At 51.4% G+C, this 20,525-nt stretch overlaps 6 protein-coding genes across 6 annotated transcripts; 1 reads left to right on the top strand and 5 right to left on the bottom strand.

Moving 5' to 3' along the window:
- Nucleotides 1–380: 380 nt before the first annotated feature.
- PHYSODRAFT_391233 (hypothetical protein) lies at nucleotides 381–1,178 on the bottom strand (the record flags this gene model as incomplete). Its single annotated transcript, XM_009522816.1, has 1 exon — nucleotides 381–1,178. A coding segment is annotated over one exon (798 nt), but the record flags the coding sequence as incomplete, so codon positions are not given.
- A 663-nt stretch (nucleotides 1,179–1,841) lies between these two features.
- PHYSODRAFT_326790 (hypothetical protein) lies at nucleotides 1,842–5,905 on the top strand (the record flags this gene model as incomplete). Its single annotated transcript, XM_009522815.1, has 9 exons — nucleotides 1,842–2,348; nucleotides 2,678–2,980; nucleotides 3,090–3,116; nucleotides 3,193–3,330; nucleotides 3,395–4,131; nucleotides 4,182–4,476; nucleotides 4,613–4,919; nucleotides 5,001–5,197; nucleotides 5,498–5,905. 9 exons carry the CDS (start codon nucleotides 1,842–1,844, stop codon nucleotides 5,903–5,905), a joined length of 2,919 nt encoding a protein of 972 aa, XP_009521110.1.
- A 2,188-nt stretch (nucleotides 5,906–8,093) lies between these two features.
- PHYSODRAFT_326789 (hypothetical protein) lies at nucleotides 8,094–8,495 on the bottom strand (the record flags this gene model as incomplete). Its single annotated transcript, XM_009522814.1, has 1 exon — nucleotides 8,094–8,495. One exon carries the CDS (start codon nucleotides 8,493–8,495, stop codon nucleotides 8,094–8,096), a length of 402 nt encoding a protein of 133 aa, XP_009521109.1.
- A 1,458-nt stretch (nucleotides 8,496–9,953) lies between these two features.
- Nucleotides 9,954–10,427, bottom strand: PHYSODRAFT_485370 (hypothetical protein; the record flags this gene model as incomplete). The annotated part of the gene is made up of 1 exon (XM_009522813.1): nucleotides 9,954–10,427. A coding segment is annotated over one exon (474 nt), but the record flags the coding sequence as incomplete, so codon positions are not given.
- Nucleotides 10,428–14,941: 4,514 nt separating this feature from the next.
- Nucleotides 14,942–15,940, bottom strand: PHYSODRAFT_486316 (hypothetical protein; the record flags this gene model as incomplete). Its single annotated transcript, XM_009522812.1, has 2 exons — nucleotides 14,942–15,184; nucleotides 15,278–15,940. 2 exons carry the CDS (start codon nucleotides 15,938–15,940, stop codon nucleotides 14,942–14,944), a joined length of 906 nt encoding a protein of 301 aa, XP_009521107.1.
- A 1,308-nt stretch (nucleotides 15,941–17,248) lies between these two features.
- PHYSODRAFT_312118 (hypothetical protein) lies at nucleotides 17,249–20,222 on the bottom strand (the record flags this gene model as incomplete). Its single annotated transcript, XM_009522811.1, has 6 exons — nucleotides 17,249–17,274; nucleotides 17,340–17,591; nucleotides 17,656–18,408; nucleotides 18,685–18,880; nucleotides 18,923–19,353; nucleotides 19,493–20,222. 6 exons carry the CDS (start codon nucleotides 20,220–20,222, stop codon nucleotides 17,249–17,251), a joined length of 2,388 nt encoding a protein of 795 aa, XP_009521106.1.
- Nucleotides 20,223–20,525: the final 303 nt, after the last annotated feature.

Genomic DNA, 20,525 nt, shown 5'->3' with positions numbered 1-20,525 from the left:
GCTATTCTACTGGTAGTTCCGGGTGAGCCACGCGATGATTTCCTGGCGATCAAGTTGCCCGTCGCCGCTGGAGTCGAGCTCGCGGAACACCTCCGTGATCTGTTTGGCGGACAAGGCCATGCCCAGATCGCCGCACAAGCGCGCGAACTCGTCTTGGTCGATCTCGCCCGTCCCGTCGCGGTCGATGTCCTGGAAGAAGAGCTCGAAGCGCTCGTCGTCCTTTCTGTCGGTGCCGTAGCGCTCACGCAGCTCCTGGTAGATGCGGCTAAGGAAACTCGGCGGCTCCCACGACGACTCCCCCGTCACGCTGTTCCAGTAGTACTACAAGGGCGGTTAGTCTTTCCTGGATGCAACGACCAAATGGGGCCAAGCCAGCGTACCGTGTTGCCGTTGCCGTCGTCGTAAGGTTTCCACGCCTCCGATGCGTCTTGGGTGGCATTACCAGCGTCTTCGTCATCGACTGCAGAGGGGCCAGCTCGAGTGTCTGCTCCAAGGAACTTCGGCTTCTCCCAGGTGGCTTCGCCAGTGCGCGCGTTGACGTAGTACGTGTATCCCGTGGCTGGGTCGACCTTCATCTCCACGAGCGAGTGCAAGAAGTTGCGGAACTTTGTGCGTTCGATGCGCGCGCGGTAAATGCGCTGCAGCTTCGTGGCTGCTGCTGCGCGCTCCGGTCCCGTGGCGTTGCTGGCGGTGCACTTGATCTGCCGCCGTGACTGTGGGTCGGCGCTTTCGTGGAGTTTTTTCAGCGACGAGTGCACCATGTACATCTCGGCCTCGGTCATGTCGGCCATCCAGTGGATCAAGTTGCCCGAGTGGCTGTCGCCGGTGCAGAATCTCACCGCGGAGATCGCTGACCCGGCTGCTCTACCCACTTCGAGTTTCAACAGGGTGATCTGGAACGAGTGCGCGATGTTGTACGGCATGGCGTGCTGGATCGTGGTGCCGTCCACGTAGCAGAACTTGAGGTGGGGCATGGAGTAAATCTCGCGGGGTAATGTGCCCCGTAAGTTTGGGTTGTCGCGCAGCTTGAGCGTCGTGAGGAAACGCAGCTGGACGATCTCAGCGGGGAATGAGCCCGAGAGGGAGTTACCAGACAAGTCGATGGACACAACGTGGTTGCGCTCCCATTTGACGCCAAACACGGAGGAGAAGTACGACTGCATCGTGGTCGTCTTCGCGATGGGTATGTCGCCCCTCTGCAGAGCGGCTCCGACAGCCAGGACTTTGTCCCATCCCGTTTGTCGAGTCCACGTTGTAGTACCTCCTGTCGCGCGGAAAAGCTTTGCCAGCGCCAAAATCTCAAGGTGGCTTCGCGATAAGTGGTGAACCGCAGGACTTTGATTGGGGCGCTTGTCTTCGTCGAGCCGGGAAGGCATGAGTTGGAGAGGGCAGTGCTTTGAAGGTGGTGACTGCAAAGAAGAAAGATAAAACAGGACCAACTTGTAAAAATAGGCGTTCATCGTTTACAGATGCGTTCAAGATAATCTATAGGCATTAAAACATGTTTACCTTGTGATATTATAATATCCTAATGTGCTTCAGTGCCCACATTCAGTTCATTTACTGCTTTCGAATAGCTGGCGCATCTTGCCATCCCTGATGACTTAAAGTCTATGGACATTCAAGGTCGTTTGTGATTCCGTCGGTCTCGTCAGTGTCAGCTCCAAAGTCCTCCTATATGATTTCTTTCAGATACTAATGTTAGCGACATTTTCTCTGGCCATGAGCAAGTGATGACATTCTAGCCTTTAAAAGATCTCATCACATCAATCGAAAGGCAGAAGTCCGAAGTTTCCCATTAGCTAAAACTCACAAGTACTTTGTTAACGACGCCAAAGAACATGGTAGACCCGGAAGAAGAAAACGTGAGGTTGGCCGTTCAAGAGCTCAAGTATCTGGAGGAAGAATTTGGAGACAAGGAGTGGCCATTCAGCGGTAAGGGAGGTCTCGATGAAATTCCAGTTCCCGCGGGCAACGCGTGCGTCAAGATCAGTAACGCTTTGGCAGCAGTGAACAAGAACGTTAGCGAGAATATGCGAGACTTGGCACGGAATTCACCGATACACCAAGAACTAGCTGCAGCTATTGAGAATATGACCCCAGATAACGACAAGTTCGCACTGCTGCTGACTCACAAGTACACGAAGACGAACATTGCCCCTTCTGGCTCAAGAGCCCTGGAGGGCGTTGATCACGATAGATTCTTGGCGCTGGTGGAGGCGAATAATTTCGTCTCGGTGGAGAAGAAGTTGCAATTCCGCATCGCGCAGTTGGATCACGAAGTCAATTTCTTTTTCGCCCATGGGAATATTCTTGGTCGTTACGATGTAGAATATCACGAGGAGAAGGTAGCTGGGCGCTTTGGACGGAAAGAATCTTGGCTTTGGCGACGAAATCAAGTTGAAACTGAACTTTCTCAACCCAGGCATGGAGACGTACTGTCAGCTTTGGACGTAGTGTATGTATTAGCGAAGAAGGAACGGCGAGAAATCGCGTATACACTCGATTTGCCATCGTTGCGTGGCCCGCTGTGAAAAATGTGGAGTACTCGATGAAATTTGTTAGTCTGAGCACTGGTTTTGAGGCTTTGGAGGATCAAGGCCGAGTTGATACTGCCACCCTCTCAACGTATATGAACATTGCGATCGCTAAATTGTACGAGATGGATGCATGGCAGGTTGAGAAAAGAAAAATCGTCTGGAACGGTGTGAATATGTTTCCCCGTCACATTTCCGTCTGCACCTGCCAAGTGCTGTGTCAACTGTTGCTGCAAGCGGACGATGCGACGCTGGTGGTTGTCTTTTTCAGCCAGTTTTTCAGTCGTTTAGAGGAAAAACACGAAGTCGTCGTGGATATCGCCGAACTTCTGAACAAGTTCGACTGGTGCGTGGTTGGTGAGGTGCTCATGAAAGCTTTGCGTAGTGCTACTGACCCGACGAGCCAGCATCTAACCTACATCACGCAGGCAGCGCTAGCGATGGTCGGAAATTTAGAGCACGGAAAAGCAAAACAAGCTTTACTGTCATTGGTGGTGGAGTGGGCAACGAGTGTTTCGGACAAGATGCTGTTTTCGTCAACGTCATTTGAAGAACTCTGGCGCCAAGTTCTTTGCCATGGTGACGACAAAATGCTTCACGAATTATCAAAAAGTTCCAACAGACAAACCCACGAGCCTTAGCCCCTGTGTTGAAGGGGTACGCACATTGTCTCGACGATGACAATCTCCCGCTAGAGAGGAAAGCGCTGCTCGTGGCAATTATGTTTAGTCGCATAGAGTGGCTGAAGAAGCAGGTTCAGGTGCTTGAGAAACCCTTTTCGTGGGAGATGCCGGTGGTGCATATTCCGCTACACGTTTTCGATGGAAATTGATTGATGCGTTTTTTTTTGGAAAAAGAGTCGTCATTCTCCAATTATCGGCAAATGGCTCAAGTGTAGTTCCAGATACCAATTCATGTCGGATTCAGGTTCGGGCGACGCTCAAGAGAGGCTGGTCAACCAAGACCCGGATCTCAACGAAGATTTCGGCGGCAATGAGTGGCCATTCAGCGACAAGGGAGGACTCCATGAAATCCCAGTTCCCACTGGAGCTGCGTGCGTCCAGATCAGCAACGCCTTGGGACTGAACAAGAACTCCAACGATTTCTCCTTTGGAGGACAAGCTGATCAACTACCTGCTGTTCCAGGCATATTTGTCGATGGCGTGGGGCCCATACCTGTCCCTTTATGGGAAGAAAGAGCTCAGAGGCTCATTGAGAAGTGCACGAAATCTCCGTTTGGCCACAACATGGACACCGAGATGGACGAGAACGTCCGGAAGAGCTGGGAGCTACAGCCTGACCAGGTGCACTTTAAGAATCCAATGTGGCGAGTGGGCGTTGAGAAGATGGCGGTGACTATTGGTGAGCGACTGTGGTACAAGGGTATCCCGCTGCAGTGTGTGCTGTACAAGATACTGGTGTATGGAGAAGGGGGCCACTTTTTGAAGCACCAAGACACGGAGAAGGAGGATGGAATGATCGCAACGTTGGTCGTGCAGCCTCCGAGTTTGCACGAAGGAGGAGACTTGGTCGTGTATCGGAACGGAGAGGTGAAACACCGTCATGATTTTGGGAAAGCTGATGGAACTGCAACGTATTTATCCCATTATGCAGTTCATTACGCTGATGCCGAGCATGCCGTAGAGAGGTGACGAAGGGGTACCGCCTCGCACTGGTGTATTCGATCTGTTTGCCGGCAAACATGCGCGACTTTGTACGGACTCCATCGATGAGAGGAGAATTGACAGGAGCTATTGAAAATATGACGCCAGGAGACGACAACTTTGCGCTGCTGTTGGCTCACGAGTACACCGATAGAAGCATTGGCCTTTTCGGTTCGACAGCACTGAAGGGCGTTGATCGCGAAAGGTTCCTGGCTTTGGAGGAGGCGAATAATTCTGTTTCCGCGGAGAAGAATCTCCAGTTCCACATCGCACATGTTGAATCATCACGTCAATTTCTATTGGTTCGGAAAAATCTGTGGTCGTTGGGGTGTAGAATGCCACGAGGAGCAGATAGTTTGGTACACTCTAGATGGAACGAGCCTTGGTATTGGCGACGATTTGAAATTCAAGCTCAATTTCCTCAATCCGGCCATGGAGACGTATTCTCAGCTGTGGGAGTCGTATGGGAGCAGTGAGAGTAGTGGGTATCTTGGCAATGAAGGACCCCAGAAAGACAGCATATACTCCCGATTTGCGATCGTTGCGTGGCCCGCCGTGGATAACGTGGAACTTACGATGAAGTTTGCCAATCTGAGCACTGCTTTTGTGATACTACAAAACCGGGGCCCAATTGATAGTGCAACACTCCTGAAGTATATGGATGTTGCGTTCACGAAATTGGCGGCGATTGATGCATTCCTGCTTGAAAGAAGTCAAGGTACCTGGAACGGCATGTACGAATTCCCCCCTCCCGCTTCGACTACCACCTGCCAAGTGTTGTGTCTACTGCTGCTACAAGCGGGCAACTCGATCATGGCGAATATGTTCTTAAGCAACTTCTTTGCTCGACTCGAGGATAAATGCACCGTTGCCTTAGATATCGCCAAGCTTGTGAGCGAGTTCTCGTGGGTTGTGGTTGTTAAGGCGTTTTCGGAAGCTGTAGCCACAATCGACGGCATGCAAGCTGACGACTACTCCTTGAAAACGACGGTGTCGGTGGCCCGAAGCTTGGAGATCGGGAAAGATCTGCAAGGTTTGCTGTCTTTGGCAGTTGAACAAGCCCATAATCTGCCGGATAATTCGTTACTCGAGTCGAGGGCACTTGAAGAACTGTGGCACTTCATTCTCAAACATGGAGACGACCGTGTTCTATACAGTCTGTCACGCAAGCTTCAATACGCGAATCCGTGGATATTGGCTCCGGCTGCTAAAATATTTTTACGCCATCTCGGAGATACTCGCCTTCCGCCAGAAAGAAAAGCACTGCTCGTCGCCATTATATTTTGCCGCATCGAGTGGCTGAAGAATAAGGCTCGCGGGTTGGAGCAGCCGTTTTCGTGGGCGATGCCCGTAGCAGAGTTTCCTGATTGCGCTCCAATCGAGAAGTTTCTACGCGGACCGGAAGCGACGATGACTACCACGGGGATTGTCAGCTTTGAGGACTCGTGGGCGGCCCAAATTTACGCTTTGCGATACACCTGCGGTTGGGATCGTGTGGGCCAGATCGATGCTTCGTTCGGCATGAAACCTGGGGGTGATAAGAGCGACGCGTTTGTGACGATAACGAAGACACGGAAATGGTATGACAAGGACCGGGAAAGTTTGCCCCAATTGAAGAAGGAGCTACAGGAGTTGACGAAGACGATGGTGGGAACGCTAACTAAGATTATATTGAAGGCTCGTCAGAAATCTGGGGAGAAGTAGGTAGAGACAGATAGTGGTTGAGTAGCACCGATGCCTTTTGACTATGTGATTTTGAGTGAAGTTGAATTCATCAGCTCAAGAAACGAAGAGCTAAGCCTTTTTAGAACAGGCTAATCGTCCCCATTTATCGTTAAAAGGCTCGATATCCCTTCTAGCCAGCCCCAGACCTTATTCTGTATCCTACAGAATAAGCATTAGACTTGATTAAAGTATACTTCAAAACCTGTCAAAGATTTGCTGTTAGAAACCCTTTTGCATCTTGCGGTCAAGCGCTGGGTACATTGTGCACAGAACAGCTACGAAAGTGAACATAACATGCTCAATGTATCCACCATATGCCGAAATGTAGAGCTTCTATTGGTCGTGGCGAGCGTAGAGCACGCTCAAAACCTGCTACCTGGTAATACCTTGCAAGGCTGCTAAGGCAGCATACTTCGGCTCAAGCCACCCATCTTCGGCACGTCGCGATAAACGCGGAGGAAGAAATCGCCCTGTTCCTAACTGACGTAGTGAGGAGGAACTGGGCGAATTCTTCCTTGTGCTTGACATTAGCGCATCATTAGATTTCTTTAGCACACCTAACAAGCTTGTTACGATTGTCTCTCTAACAACACCAGGGAGCTTGCATGCTCAATAGCCCGTAATGACACGCACTACACACGGTTCCTCTTGTACGAAACAGAACAATATATGATATTCATGCCAACGTCTACTTCTTCCTTTACATGCGCACGCTCTTCAATGTTCGCGCCAGCCGTGGGTCATCTTCGCCATTTTGGCAGCCTCCGCTTTGCTCTGTAGCCTCCGGTACTGCCGCTCCATTCCTGTCGCTTTCATCGGTAGCCTCCGTCGTAGCCTCTGTCCCTTCTTCTGTAATCTCCGGTGTAACCTCATCACGCGGAGAGCTTCTTCTGTAGCATCCGTCGTAGCATCTACCGCTTCTTCTGTAGTCTCCGGTGTAGCCACACGATGAGGAGCGCTTCTTCTGTAGCCTCTTGAGTAGCCACTGCATCAGCTACAATATAGCGGTAGACCCGGCTGTAGTCGGCTTCGTAGGAACCGATGAGGTTGTGCGCTGACTCCGCAATCGATCTGCCAATCGGGCCACACGCGAGAGCTCATAGCGTCGTCTGGGTCGGACCACCAGGTCTGGTAATCAACATCGCAACGTAGAATCAATATACCACTAGTACAATGTTACAGAGCAAAGTACACGCTCTCGCTTACCTGTAGATCACAATGGCGCTCATCATGATCGTCTTCGGCCATGGTCCTTGGCCACTTGGGCGCGCTCGACGGGCCCCAACAAAGCTTGCATTGCGACGTCTTGAACAGCGCAGTTTCGGAATGAAGGAAAGTACGAGTGGCTGACACGCAGCGGGTTTAGGCTTCCACCCGAATATTCAAACCTGTTGGTGGTTTATACTCGTCTGTCTATTACCGCGGAATAAACCCCGTCTATCTTCCCATCGCTAATCTAACAGGAAGATGTGCACAATACCGGCTATACAAACATCCATATGCGAAGTTCGAAAGAGAGGACAAGTTTGCTGGATATTATGTTCTGTGACAATGCTTATTCTGTAGGATACAGAATACGGGGTTAGAGGGGATATACAGCAATACAACAACACAACCTCTGGAGTGGTGGTGTTCACTCCGTATTTCGATTATACCCCCATCGTCTATGATATTATTCGTACGATGAATCATAAACAAAAGCTGAAGTGACTACACAGTGTTTTGTATATTTCTAGTTTTTATTAATCTCTACAAGTAAACTTCTATTTTAGTAGTATGAAGAAGTAAGTATTTACTGGAGCAATTATTACAGGCCGGAGTACATCCCTGTCTTGCGTGAAACATGTGCATCTTTTCAGCCAAGGACATGCCTTCCTGGCCAAAATCCTCGAAGACGTCGTCTTCTTTTTTCAGGCTGCATCCATCTAAAGTCAATGGCCATGTTTCGAATTACAAGGGCTTGGAAATTCAAGCAGCGTTTGAACGGACGCGTTAGTGTTTACCCGAAGCAAAGCGCTTGCCCGTCCACATCGCCATACGTGGTCTTAATATTAAACTCCGTCCCCGGAACGACCCAGTCTGCTCCATTTTTTTTGCTCCAGCTCCGAGGCAACTTGTGGTCTCCAAACAAAATATGGTGCTCTTTGAAAACGCTCATTTTTATGACCTACCGCTCCTCCAGCATCGGCTTGCTAAACATTTTGAAGCGGAACGTGTCACTCGCCTCGTCGTAGATGAAGCTGGCTCCGCCGCGGAACGCCTGCGCCAGTGGCTTGAACAGCAGCAACCCGTTCCTCACGTCGTTGACGTCGTCGAAGCCCATCATCTTCTGGACGAGGTGTGCCTCGTTTCGGTTGACTGGAAACAAGTGGAATGCGACGACCAACTCCGACGGAAACTCCATGTCGAGCAACATGCAGCGCAGCTTTTCACCCCTCACATCACAGTGATACGTCCTGGCCAGGTTCAATTTGAGCTCAGTGCTTGGCGGTACCCGCAAATTTTCATAAGCCCGCTTCACGAGCACGTGGATTTGGCCGTTCCTGGGTATGTTTGTCGTGCCAGGCATCCCGAGCGAGCCAAGCCATCTATTTACTGAGATGTTCGACAACAAACCCGATCCTGGCGATTGATCATCTCGTTGATTTCTTCAGTGCGTTCGCCACGATTCCGTTGCAATGCGATGTCGCCGTCGTCTGCCGGCCAGCAGCCGTCCTTGACAGCAGCGTAGGACCGTACTGTCGTTGCCTTGGCATTCATGGCGGGCCTCACCTGCCTAATCGCGTCCAGGATCTCACACCCCATTGCCGACCCGATATTTTCACTTGGAAGGGTTCCTCCTTGACTCCGATGATCTTGCACGTGAGGGTCAGCAGGTTTTCCTCGATCGCGCAGTTGCCATTAGGTAAATTTAATAATGGAGTGAATAAATCTGTTCAATTCGTGGGCTATCCATAATTTTTCTTGATGAAAAATGACGATGTGGGTGGATAGATTCTTCGGGCAAACGCAAGATCAGTTCGAGCCCATGAACATGGCCAGGACATCGCGCTTAATGACGTGAACGGTATCGTAAAGACGCAGCACGTGCGCGCAACGAGCAGACTTTATGTTTGAAATCCCTGGTCACAATATTTAACTCGTTGGGATGCTCATACTGAATGACCTCATCCTGGAGGACCCGCTCAACTTGGGGATGCTAATGCCTGCCGCTAAGCTACTCATCGAAGTAAAGAGGGACGAAGTAGAACGCTCTCTGAGAGTTGATGAGTATCATTGTGGATTAAGTGCGGGATTATTCTGGCTACACCGTCCGATAGCCTTGTTGCAACCAGTAGCAGTTGCAAGGGTCGTCGGCCAACACGACGAGAAGCTACCAGGAAAACCATTTCCATGGCAGCAAGTACGAAACGTCAATACCGCAGCAGTGGCCTTGGCCGCGCTCGTTATCTGACGCAACATCATGTTAGCAAAAGGATGAAAACCTCTGCATATACAGACTTCGAGCGTACCCTCTTTTTGGCGGCGAACTTTCTCGAACCAACGTAAATCGTATGTACGACGTGGTCTGGGAGCTTCATGAGAACGTGGACTTCGTCTTGCTCGTCTTCTCCGATGCCTCGGAAGCCGAAATCCCCCACTTTTCCATCTTCTTGTCGTCAGTCAGGAGCTCCTTGATTGAACTGAGCATATTACCTCGTTCAAGCCACTCGATTTCGCTCCGACTGCACTTGAGCCACGTGTCTCGCTTCGCGAGAAATAGCTAGGGTGCACTCCCAAATCCGCATAGATCTCTTCTTTTAGGGATTGAATCGTCATTTCCTCCTCGCAATCACGTCGGTTGCCCAACGCCCAGGCTGCACACTTACTTGTACCCCTTTACTTTCCATTTTTCATGCAACAGCTTACGTGTCAAGTACAGGAACACAATAAAAAACATTCGCAAAAGTTGAAGAAAATCCAGAGCTTTTCCGTGTAAAGCACGGCATTAGTTTCTTATCGCTTCGTTTCAGCTTCATGTGTCCGACTAACGCATTGCCCAGACCAACGGAGAGTACAAATCCACCGACAGGGTTGCCGGGAAACCTACTGGGAGCATCATACCTGACGGAATACTGAGGGTTCGACGTCCGTCCAACTCGATCACGGTTCTTGGAGCGACAATTGGGAGTGGATCCAGCAGCATCAGTGGGTTTACTCGAACATCGTACAGCTTGTACTCAGCATTCGCAAAATCGTGGTCGAACTTCACGCACTGGACGCATTCAACGCCTGGCACCACGGTCCATATCGATATCGCCTTGTGGTCAAGTTGTCCTTGCTCCATGCCCCACGACTGCGAGACGCCGATCTCAATTTTGATCGTTCGAAACTCGTCAAATGTCGGAACGCCTGGGGGAAGCACGGACCCCGGTGTTGTTCGGTGTGGGCCATAAGTCGTGTCTTGGCAGCACCGTCGCCCCTGAGAGTTCGTGGCGGCCAGGTGGCCTTTGAGCCATCGACAACTAGCGTGGTTTGCTTTCTTCCTGTTACTGAAAGTGCGCTGATGCCCAGACAGAATCCTTTATTCCTTAAATTGCAGTGTTATGCTCGGGTGCCGATACAAAAAAGAAAAATCCGTGCATACGAATATTTGGGGTATCTGCTGAATTGAGTTGCAGGATAACCTGATGAATCCAGCAATTTGCTTCAAGTTTGATAGACCAAAACTGAGGTCTAGGAGATCTCGATCGCGTGTACGAGTAGGATACACCTTGGCGCTGTCCACCCGGGCTTCCTCTCGCACAGGAAATTGGCGTGTGTAGCAACGACGTAAGAGCTTTCAAGCTCTGTTTGTTAAAACATGGCGCAGTCGCACACATATTTCGTCTGGATCGCCTGAACATCTAACAACACAAAAAGCGTGTCAGCTTCGATTCGTCCAAGTGTGTTATTGCCATTCTTCGAATATTAAGCCGAATTTACCGTATTCGTGTAGCATTAGGGCGAGCTGGACTAATATCGGTAACGATGTACTTCGAAGATGTTTTGACAACAACAAAATCAAGTAGTGTAGTAGATAATTCTACACCACCAGGGGTAAATGGGCTCGGTGGATCTCTGCGGGTCTCAATGTAGTCTCACGCAAGGCAAGCATAATATCATCCATAGTCTTCGTAGATGAAATGTCTGAGCGAGTGCAGCTAGCTGCTTAATGGCCCCACACGAGCCATTCGTAGCTCGACTAATCGGAACTAAGCTTCTCCGATTTCATACAGGTCGTCATTCTTTTTGCACTACCTTTTAGCCTTTTCTCGGAAAAGACATACCATCAGGTGTAGCTCTTTTTGAGTTCTCGCTAGATGAATTCGTTCGCCACCGTATAGGACGGCACCGCGTTGTCGGCGAATAGAGTTTGCTTTGGATAAAAATTTGTTGAACAATAAAACATAAAGTTTTACCTCCCACCTTGGGCCGCCCAATCTTAAGAACTTGAAGTAGCTTTTTCAGTCGAAGTCGCTCACGATTCTGGGGGCGTGCCAAACGCGGCACAATGATGACGAAGTTGCATTGTAGCACCACCACTGCCGGGGTATCCGGGCGTGGGGGATGCCCCTAAACTTGATGCAATGCGGGCTTCTGCAGCATTTGCGACGCCATCCGCGATGTCAACTGCCCACTTATGCGCGTGTATCGTTCGACTGCGTCGGACTTCCATCTCCCAACAGCTTCACTGCCAGACTATCAAAACCAGCATTAAACAGCGCCGTAGCGCCGCCACTTCGAAGGGAGTGCGAGGCGTAGTCTTGCGGATTATGGCCAGCTCGACCAGCAGCAGCCTTTATCGCTCTTACCACGTCGGATACTTGCAAATTGTGAGATGCATCCACCTTGCACAGTAACTCGCCCGCATCAATACGAAGCGCCTCGTGGTGACGAACTAGGTAGTACAGGGCAACACCACCGATGCCCAGATCTCGCCAATTCTCGAGAAGTACCCTTGCCAAATTGGTCGGATTTACTCCCTCGAAATTGTAGAATCACCGAAGTCACATCATGAAGGTTTCGGGTCTCGTGGCCTCTAGCATCCACAAATTTGACGTCCGCTCTCCGAATTGCGTAGTCGTGCATCTCTGAACCTTGAGCCAAATATTCGGATCTTCTCAAAAGAAAGAAGAGGCCCAGCACCGAAGCCCCCCAAATGACCCGGTGCTGGGCAACTGCGAAATCGAGGAGCTCATGCAGGCACTTGAGGATTGCGCTTGTAACGGGAGATTTTGGCTTGCTTGATGGGTCTTTCCGCCGCATTCCGGTGATAGCGAGTTGGTGGCCCGGCAAAAGGCCGACGTTGTAACCAAGAGTTCGCCTATGATGCCACGCAATATGGCTGACTTTAGAGAGCACGGTCGAGGCAGAATTCCCCGATCCCGATTTTCTCCAGCCATATTTCCAGCAGTACGTGGCGAAAAGGGCGAGCTGGTACGAATGTTGCCGGCGGTCTTCTGGCAGCCATTTTGCGAATTGAAGCCGCTCACACCATCTACACCACTGTGTCCATGTGCTTGCATACTTGATCTTGGACGTCGTGGCCAGTGACTCGGACTGAAGAGATTCGAGAAGTCGATGTAAATTTTCCTGCATTCTTGTGGAACTTGTGTCTGCACCCAACACGAAGAAAAATTAGTCCATCGAGCAATGTAAGGTTCGGTCCAAGCTCGCGAAGCTGCATCAGCTATCCAATTGGCCGATCCTGGAACATGATCCGCCGATACTCGAAGGTTGAAATACACTTCAGCCAGACCAATCGCCCGATTTATTTCTTGGCTGAACGCGTTGTTGGAGTGCATCCGATTGCACCAACTGACAGCTGCGGCATTGTCACTCCAACACTTGACATGAATTGTGCGTCCGTTCGCTTGTGCGCTCCACTTTGAACCCCACGACCACAACGCGATGGCAATGCACAAGTGTTCCCTGACATTGATTGAAAACTCGTCATGGCCGCTACCAACTTTGTCGATGAGCAATTTCTCTTCGTCATCAAACTGGATCTGTATATATGGGATCAAGCACGGCTAGCCCGAGGTTGGACGCGTCCATATACAGCTCCACGTCCAGTACCGGCAGCTCGCCAAACATCGCAAGCGGTAATTCAGCAAAACAACCATGCATTAAAATGTGCCGAAACCACACGAGATCTGTTTTGGCCCCTGCTGTAAGTTTAATTCTGCCGAACCGTGGTGCTGATGTACACAGTGTCTGCAATCGTTGGTAAAAAGGCTTGGCTGTTGGCAGACAATTAGCCACGTGGCGAAGAGAACCCAGTAGCTTGTACAGTTCGGATTTTGACGCTGTGCCGCGTTGCTCCACCGCACTGGCGCGAGCACGAGCTTTAGCGATCTTCTCTTCTGGTATCGATACGGTGCGGCGCTCGGTATTCCATAGTAGACCCAGAACAACAATTTCCACACTCCATTCCGAAAATTTTGCCTCATTGATCGAACGGGGTCCTAAGACAGCCAACATAGCGTGTCGTAAAGTAGCTTCAGCGAGTTCTAACCTGTTCTGGACATCCGGTTCGACCAAGACATGGTCATCTACCCACTCGTAAGGAAAAAATGGGTTCGTGTCGCTCGAGTCGGACACCGCTGCAGGTGAACTTCTGCCCATTAGCCACGTGATGGCACGGCCAAAGAGTGCGTAGCAGGGGGGCGAACCTGACCAGCCAAATGGTGCCGCCATATCGACGACGAGAATGCCGAGTTCTTTCACATATGCCGCCATTCTGAAGACCTGGTTTGCGCGTGTTCTTAAGTGGTGAAAGGCACTCTTGACATCTCCCTTGAGGACGCGTATCCGGCCTGCATGCCCTGCTTTTGCTAAACTGTCGATGCGCCGTGCGATGACTACCACTGACTCGTATCTCACTTTGGGCACCGACTCGACAATAAATGCAGCGTTTACACAGTCGTCTTTTGGGTAGGATAAGTCATGAATTGTGCGTACTTCCTCCATCGGGTCCACATCCTTCTTCTTAACAGCACCGAGCGGACTGCAGATTAGTTCTGGCCACCGCTCAATGATATCAGCATCAACTATCAAATATTGACCGGAGTCTTGGCCATCCCGAATGCTTCGTGTGACAGCACGTAGGTAACGTCGGCAGGAACCATGGTTCTTCGGTGGTGGCCGCCGCGGTCTCGGCCCTTGTCTCCACCCCACGTCGATGCCCTTCTCAGCAATTTCAACGAGTAGATCGAGATGTTGATAGCCGTTAAGAACGGTCCGCAGCCGAACAGGATTGATGGCTTTGTTCGGTCTGCTGTCTACGCTATCTTCACCCCGCACAAATCGCGTAGCCTCTTCCAGGGACATATTGTGCGTGCGAATTACGGTGGATAGAGACTTGCAGGCTACTTCGTCAATTGCGTAGACAGGAGATGCTGGTCGCTTTGCACTAACGAACCCCCGTTTGCGGTGCAGGACGGAAATTCGAGCTTCGGCCCGAAGTAAATCCGCTTCCAAACATGATTGAATCTCTCGCGCCGAATCCAATGACAGACTAATGTGGGCGTGACTGCAACACCTCAACCGACAAACGCTTGCACCCTCCACCGGCAACTGCTGCGACCCAAGTGATTTTGAACGCAAGTCAGCTACCCGGGTGCAGGATACCTTGCCGGTCTCGCTCCTTGCGTCTGCCTCTGTGTCATAACAAGGCCTCGATTGACGACTATTTGTGCAATCAGCAGCCATTGGCGCTGTCGGATTTACCGCAGATCCCGCCGACTGCGCACAAATTACCTCGCCAATCTTGCTCGTTGTTGTGGGTACCCTAATTGAGTCGCGTGGGGGCCTCGATTGCACGCGTAATCTAGACTGGTCCAACACCGTCTGAGATCCATCACTTGAATTGATTGTGTTAACGCAGTTTGCTACTTGACCTCGCGCCACCCTATCGGCTTTGCATGGCACCGCCGACGGTCGGTCGTTTTGCGTTCGTGATGGATACATTGCCAGACCAGTCTGAACGAGTCATAACTCTTTGTACTCGTCCTTCAGCCCACCAAAGCGCCTGTCAATCTCTTTTTTCACGATCGCGGGAAGCTGCTTGGGAACGAAATGCCCATGCTCGCTGGGACAACCGCCATCACTGTCCACCGCACAACCCGCCGCTGAGAGAAAACGCATGCACAGTCGTCGCGACTTTCCTGATGCGAGGTCGTTCTGCACTGGTAATTTGCGAAGTACTTCCTTAGGGATTCGCCCAAATCGCTTCTTCCCGTCGTGGTTGCGGCCGTTGCGGAGCTGGGATCCTTGTTCAACGTGGCACTCAACACGTGCTGGTCCCGACATTATCTCGTGTCGTACATCCTGCACTTGCCGATGCACCTTTATAAACATCACATCCTTGAGCAACCGGTCCTCCGTCGTACAACGTTGCTGTACGGCTCGAAGCTCACCACCTTCCTCAGCCGCTGTACGAAAATCCTCGAGAACGTCATTTACCCAGAAAACTAAGCTAGAAATCTCTTTTGGCGTCCACGATACCTGCGATAGCGTGTGTTCGATGAACTTCACGATGGTCTCAACCAATTCGACCAGTTCAGCACAGCAAAACTCGCGAGCATAGGTGAGGAAAACCCTGGCAGAGTCCACAACATCTTCGATGCGCGATGCCGGCGATGCCGCCGAGAATTCTGCAGTTGCGGACAAATTGTCAAAGTTTGAACCACCGGCCTCCAACCAATCCACCCGCTCATCCCTCGATAGTCTTGCAAAGTGTCGAATCGAAAGACCACCAGAATCGAAACGAATATCATAGGCCCGCGTACAAATTCTAGGTACGGCTTTGAACTCCACGTGCTCGGACCGAACTAAACCTCTGCAAAACACATTGGCAGACTTACCTTTGTGCTTCTCCGTTGTTATGCGCTCGTGAACTAATTCCTGCTCCTCGGTCGGTGCAAATGCGTACTTAGACGCCTTCTTTCCCCTTGTCGTAGGGGATGGCTTCTGTACGTGAGTACGCATGGTACCACCACCCTCCGCCGGCTGCGCTTTGACGTTGGCCTCCTTCCTAATCATCAAGAAACGCTCGAGAAGGTCCGGTTCGTCGCTTATTTTTGCGATAACCAACGCGTCTTGATCAATACCGGTTTGAACTCGTTGTCGCTTGGAGGGGACGTGGCCATCGTCGCCGTTGGCAACCGTGACCTCTTGCTGTCGTATTGTCACGTGTTGTGTGGTAGTGTTTGCCCGACCAACTTCATCACCGCGTTCCGATTCGTCTTGGGGCGAGTCATCGTCGTCTGGAAACGGGTCAACGAGCTCTTCCACGTCCTGAACCGAGCCGCGAGACAAAGCGGACGTGCTCCGAAGCGGTTGGGGCGTTGGTAGTTTGCAAAATGAGTTGCCTACGCTGCGTGGCACTGGTGACACCCCTCCGTCGACGTAAAAAGCGAAATTTATAGCGTGCTGGAGTGGAAAATGAGCTTCCTCTCCTGTTCTTGGGTCGATCCACTGACACACCTTGTCACCACTAGGGTGATTTTCCTCACTCATCAGACCTTTCAGTATCTCGGACCCTTGATTTGAAGCAGAACTACCGCCGGTACCGAGCAGCCGACTCAGAATTGACTGCTCCATCGCCTCTAGGTCAGTAGGACTCCACTCGTCGCTTCTGAACTCGACGTCTTCAAGCAACAGAACAATCACTGGCGGCACCACTGACACTGCAGCTGCCGCTGCCACAAATTCATGACCACCGGATCGGATCGTGACACTGCTCTGGTCGACCGAGGTCACTTGTCCATACTGAACCTCTCCAGCTAAACTGACGGACACGGGTCGTCGGAGCAACGAGATCTGACCGGCCTGGGAAACTTCACTGGCCCGAACCACGTGATCTTCGGCGACGGCACGATCCAGTTTCCCTTCGCCTCCTTCCAAGCTGCGAAACGTCACCTCCTCCGAGTCTAGCTGTAAGACTTTAGCATAAAACGGATGCTCTGCTTCGAACTCCACCACTTCAGGTGTCAGGTGAAGGAAGGAGCGGCTTGTAAGTCTCACCATGACCGGAGTGCTGAAGGCTGCAAGCTAAAGCAGGAGGGCTTAAGCGGCAGACGGAGATTCTGAAACTAACGCTACGACCTCTACGACTGCTCCTAGCACTTGAGCGTTGGTTTCATCTCTGCTTTCTCCTCAAAAGCTATTTTCACCTTGAACTTGAAAATATCCATTGGCAAAGTTTTAGTGGAATGTCTAATCGTCCCTTAACTCTGAGATAAATTTCAGAGAACATATTTAGGGATTAACATGTAAACACTGCTTGTTGACTTCCTACACTGGTGTAGAATCCGTGCTAGCTTTGGTCTCCGATGACAACTGAAACAAGCACGTAGATATCATCATCATGAGTCATTACAAATACGATCAGAGGAGTGACCGATCTGACTCACCTTCGCTTGCAGACGCTTCTGACGCCGCTCTAACGCGCGTTGAAGACGTTGTGCGTGATCACCACGCAGAGCGTCTTGCTGGTTACTTCCCCGAAAGGCATCGACAGCAAGTTGCTGAAGACTCGTAGTAGCAGTCGCTGTAGTATCAGAGACGGACTCATCCATGAATGCGGCCTCGTTATCATCTCGGTAGGAGCAGAGCACCACAATCGGATTATTCCCCCCTAAAGCAAACCGATACAACTTTAGCCATCGCAGACAATGCTCAATACGTTAGAGACGCCTTACCATAAGAGCAGAGTGCAGCCATGTGAGCCGTAGGAGACCAGCTCACGTCCAGCACGGGGCAGTCGTGGAAGAAGTGGGTTCCCCAGACGCCTCGCTGCAGTTGCTGGCCGTGGAGGCTTGTGAACAAACGAGGAACGCCATCCTCAGAGCCACTGATAACCAGTTTCCCATCGGGACTGAATGTGCTCTTCACGAGCAAGGATTCACAGGCGACGCCAGCATAGCTCTTGTTCAGCAATAGATACGACCGCAGTTCGTACTGGAAAATCGCGTTTGGCTGCGTGTGAACCAGCAAATGAGCCTTACGCGGATGAAGCTCCATCGACGTGATGCTGGTCTGGCCCGTTTGAATCGTTTTCACGAGCTCATAACCAGCAAGCGTCGATGCATTTGGCGTACGTTTCCACACAGTGATATCACCCTTCGCATCACCACAAAATACTCGTCCAGTCTTTGCCTCCACACAAATTGTATGCAGTGCACTAGCACTCACTTGGAGCATTCCGAACTCAGGTTGGCCATTGGGCACGGACGATTCCTTCCGGAAGCGTAGACACCCATCAGACGCTCCCGTGAGAATAGTGCCACCGTTGCTACCCGGAAGAAAGCTCGCACAATACACGAAGCATGGGAAGTGGTGCCACTGCAACACTTGCGGCAACAAACGACTACGACGAGCGTTACCAGCTCGTGGAGAAGCTGGAGGGCTGGAGGTATTCATTGAAGGCAGCTCCCACAACCTCACCGTGCCATCTGAAGACGCTGAGAGAAGGCGAAGTTTCCCACTTGAGTGAACGCTCCATTCCAGTGAGTAGATAACGCCTCGATGGCCTCGGCCAACGGCGAGCAGCTCTGCAGACGTCATGTCATACACTCGCACCACGAATTCCCCCAGCTCCGGGCTCACACTTGCAGCCAAGTACCGCCCGCACGGGCTGAAACTTACAGCGGAGCATCCTTTCTTTCCAGTCGGAAGGGAGCAAAGTACCCGCTGAGGGATCAAACACAGCTCTGAAGGGTTCCTCTTGCAAGGTACCAGCAAGTCAAATTGGTCGCTGGAAGCTGCACCTGAAGGAGCCGCAGCCTTACTTCCAGCGTCTTCTGGTTGGGCAACACCAACTGGTGGAGTATCTGCCTCTGGGGGTTCTTGATTATCGCCACCTCTGTGTTCTGGGTTGACACTTGCTTCTTGATCAGCCTCAGCATCAGCGGTGGCTCCGCTTGCCTCTGGGATACTCGCCTGTCGTGGAGACTCAGCGAGAGTTACAGCCCGTAGTTGAACGTGTAGTGTCGTTGGCGCAGGCACGCGAGTGCGCTTCTGATACTGTAGAAATACTGCAGGCATGGTAGGATGGTTCTTCCTCCAGCCCCACTGCAATTTGGCCTGGTAGTTGTCCATCCACGTTAGGACTTGGTACTCGAACAACCGGACACGCAATCCGCACACATCAACAACTTCTTCGGACTTGGACTTCGTTTGATCATTGTCCTCAGGCACATTAGGAAGCACGAAGCAGTTCATCGTTGGGTTGCCTTTGCTCGTGATAGTGTGGAAGAACCCCCACGCGATACGGCGATACTCCGTTGTCGATGGTGCCTTGTGACTCGCGTCATCTTCGTCGTGAGTGCTGACTGACTCGAACCGCGTTCCACGACGAAACCGCGTTCCTTTAGTAGGAGGCTTGGACTCGAGGATTTCTAATAGCAGCACCATCCGAGTGTTCAGGAACGTAGGCATGTCAATCGCAATGCCGAGAGCTTGCTGCCATTCGAAAACGTCTACAAGGCACAGGTTAGCTAGCTAGCTGTTAGTCCAAGCGGTCAGTGCACAACTTACTCGTGTAGTCCTGGTTGCTGGGTTCTGTGAAGAACTTGGCCTCGCTTGTCATTTGCGGTGGACACAGAGCACGTCCAGTGCATCGGTCGATAGCATGAACGCGCACCTGGGGGTGGGAATACGCTCCAAACGGAAGCTCGTCTGACCGCTCAATAAAAACCTCCAGATTGCGTTGCTTTGGCTGGGCCTTCAATGCGTTCATACGCGCCTTCATATGCTTGCTGAGCAGTGGCAGATGCACCTCACTGATACTTCCGTTGAGAGACCCGATGAAGCACGCCGACCGCTGGCAAGATAATGGACACGACGCAGGGGGCGCATCTTCTACTATCGAAGCTGTAGAGTTCCGACTGCGCCACGACATGATACTGGATCGACGACCTGAAAGTATTGGGCTCTGCTGGTTCTGAAGTGCATCAGCGCTTTCATCGTTGTTAGCTTTGTCAGCACGCTTGGACCGCAATCTGCCCGAGCGTCGGCTTGATTTATCCCCCTTGGAGCTCGAAGTTGGCACGGCTGATTCCACAACAGTCTCATCGGCGGGCTTTAGCGACGGGGATTCTGCCTGTGGACTCAGCAGTTCCTCGGCCAGTTCCGCTCGAAGACTTGCTTTTCGGTGCTGCCTCATCACGGACTTTCGGGGTCTCTCCTTCGTCTTTGGACTACGTTTCGCCGAATCCATCTCGATACCCTCACCAGGGGTATTGAGCGTCAAGGCTTTCTTCCCCATCGTGGCTTGGGCGGTCTCTGATAAAAGCACGACTGACAAACCTCAGCGACAAAACCAACTTTAATGAAACGGTCTCATCATGGGACATAATGAGACCGCCATGAAGCGTCGGGGGTTGCAGCATGGGATTGTGCGATGCCAGCAACATTCCACCCAGCTCCAGGCACTGTCACGAATCATTCACTTCGCCACCTGCTTCTTGAGCTCATTCAGCATTTGCTATGGACACAGCACAGAACTCTAGCGGAAAGTCAGTTGGGGAAACCTTGTTTCATATCTAAATCCTTTGCTCTACCAAGGCCG

Source organism: Phytophthora sojae (genome assembly GCF_000149755.1).
Source record: "Phytophthora sojae unplaced genomic scaffold PHYSOscaffold_2, whole genome shotgun sequence".
Classification (NCBI taxonomy): Eukaryota; Oomycota; class Peronosporomycetes; order Peronosporales; family Peronosporaceae; genus Phytophthora; species Phytophthora sojae.
The sequence above is the reverse complement of the archived record's forward strand: the minus strand, read 5'-3'. Positions and strand labels throughout refer to the sequence as shown.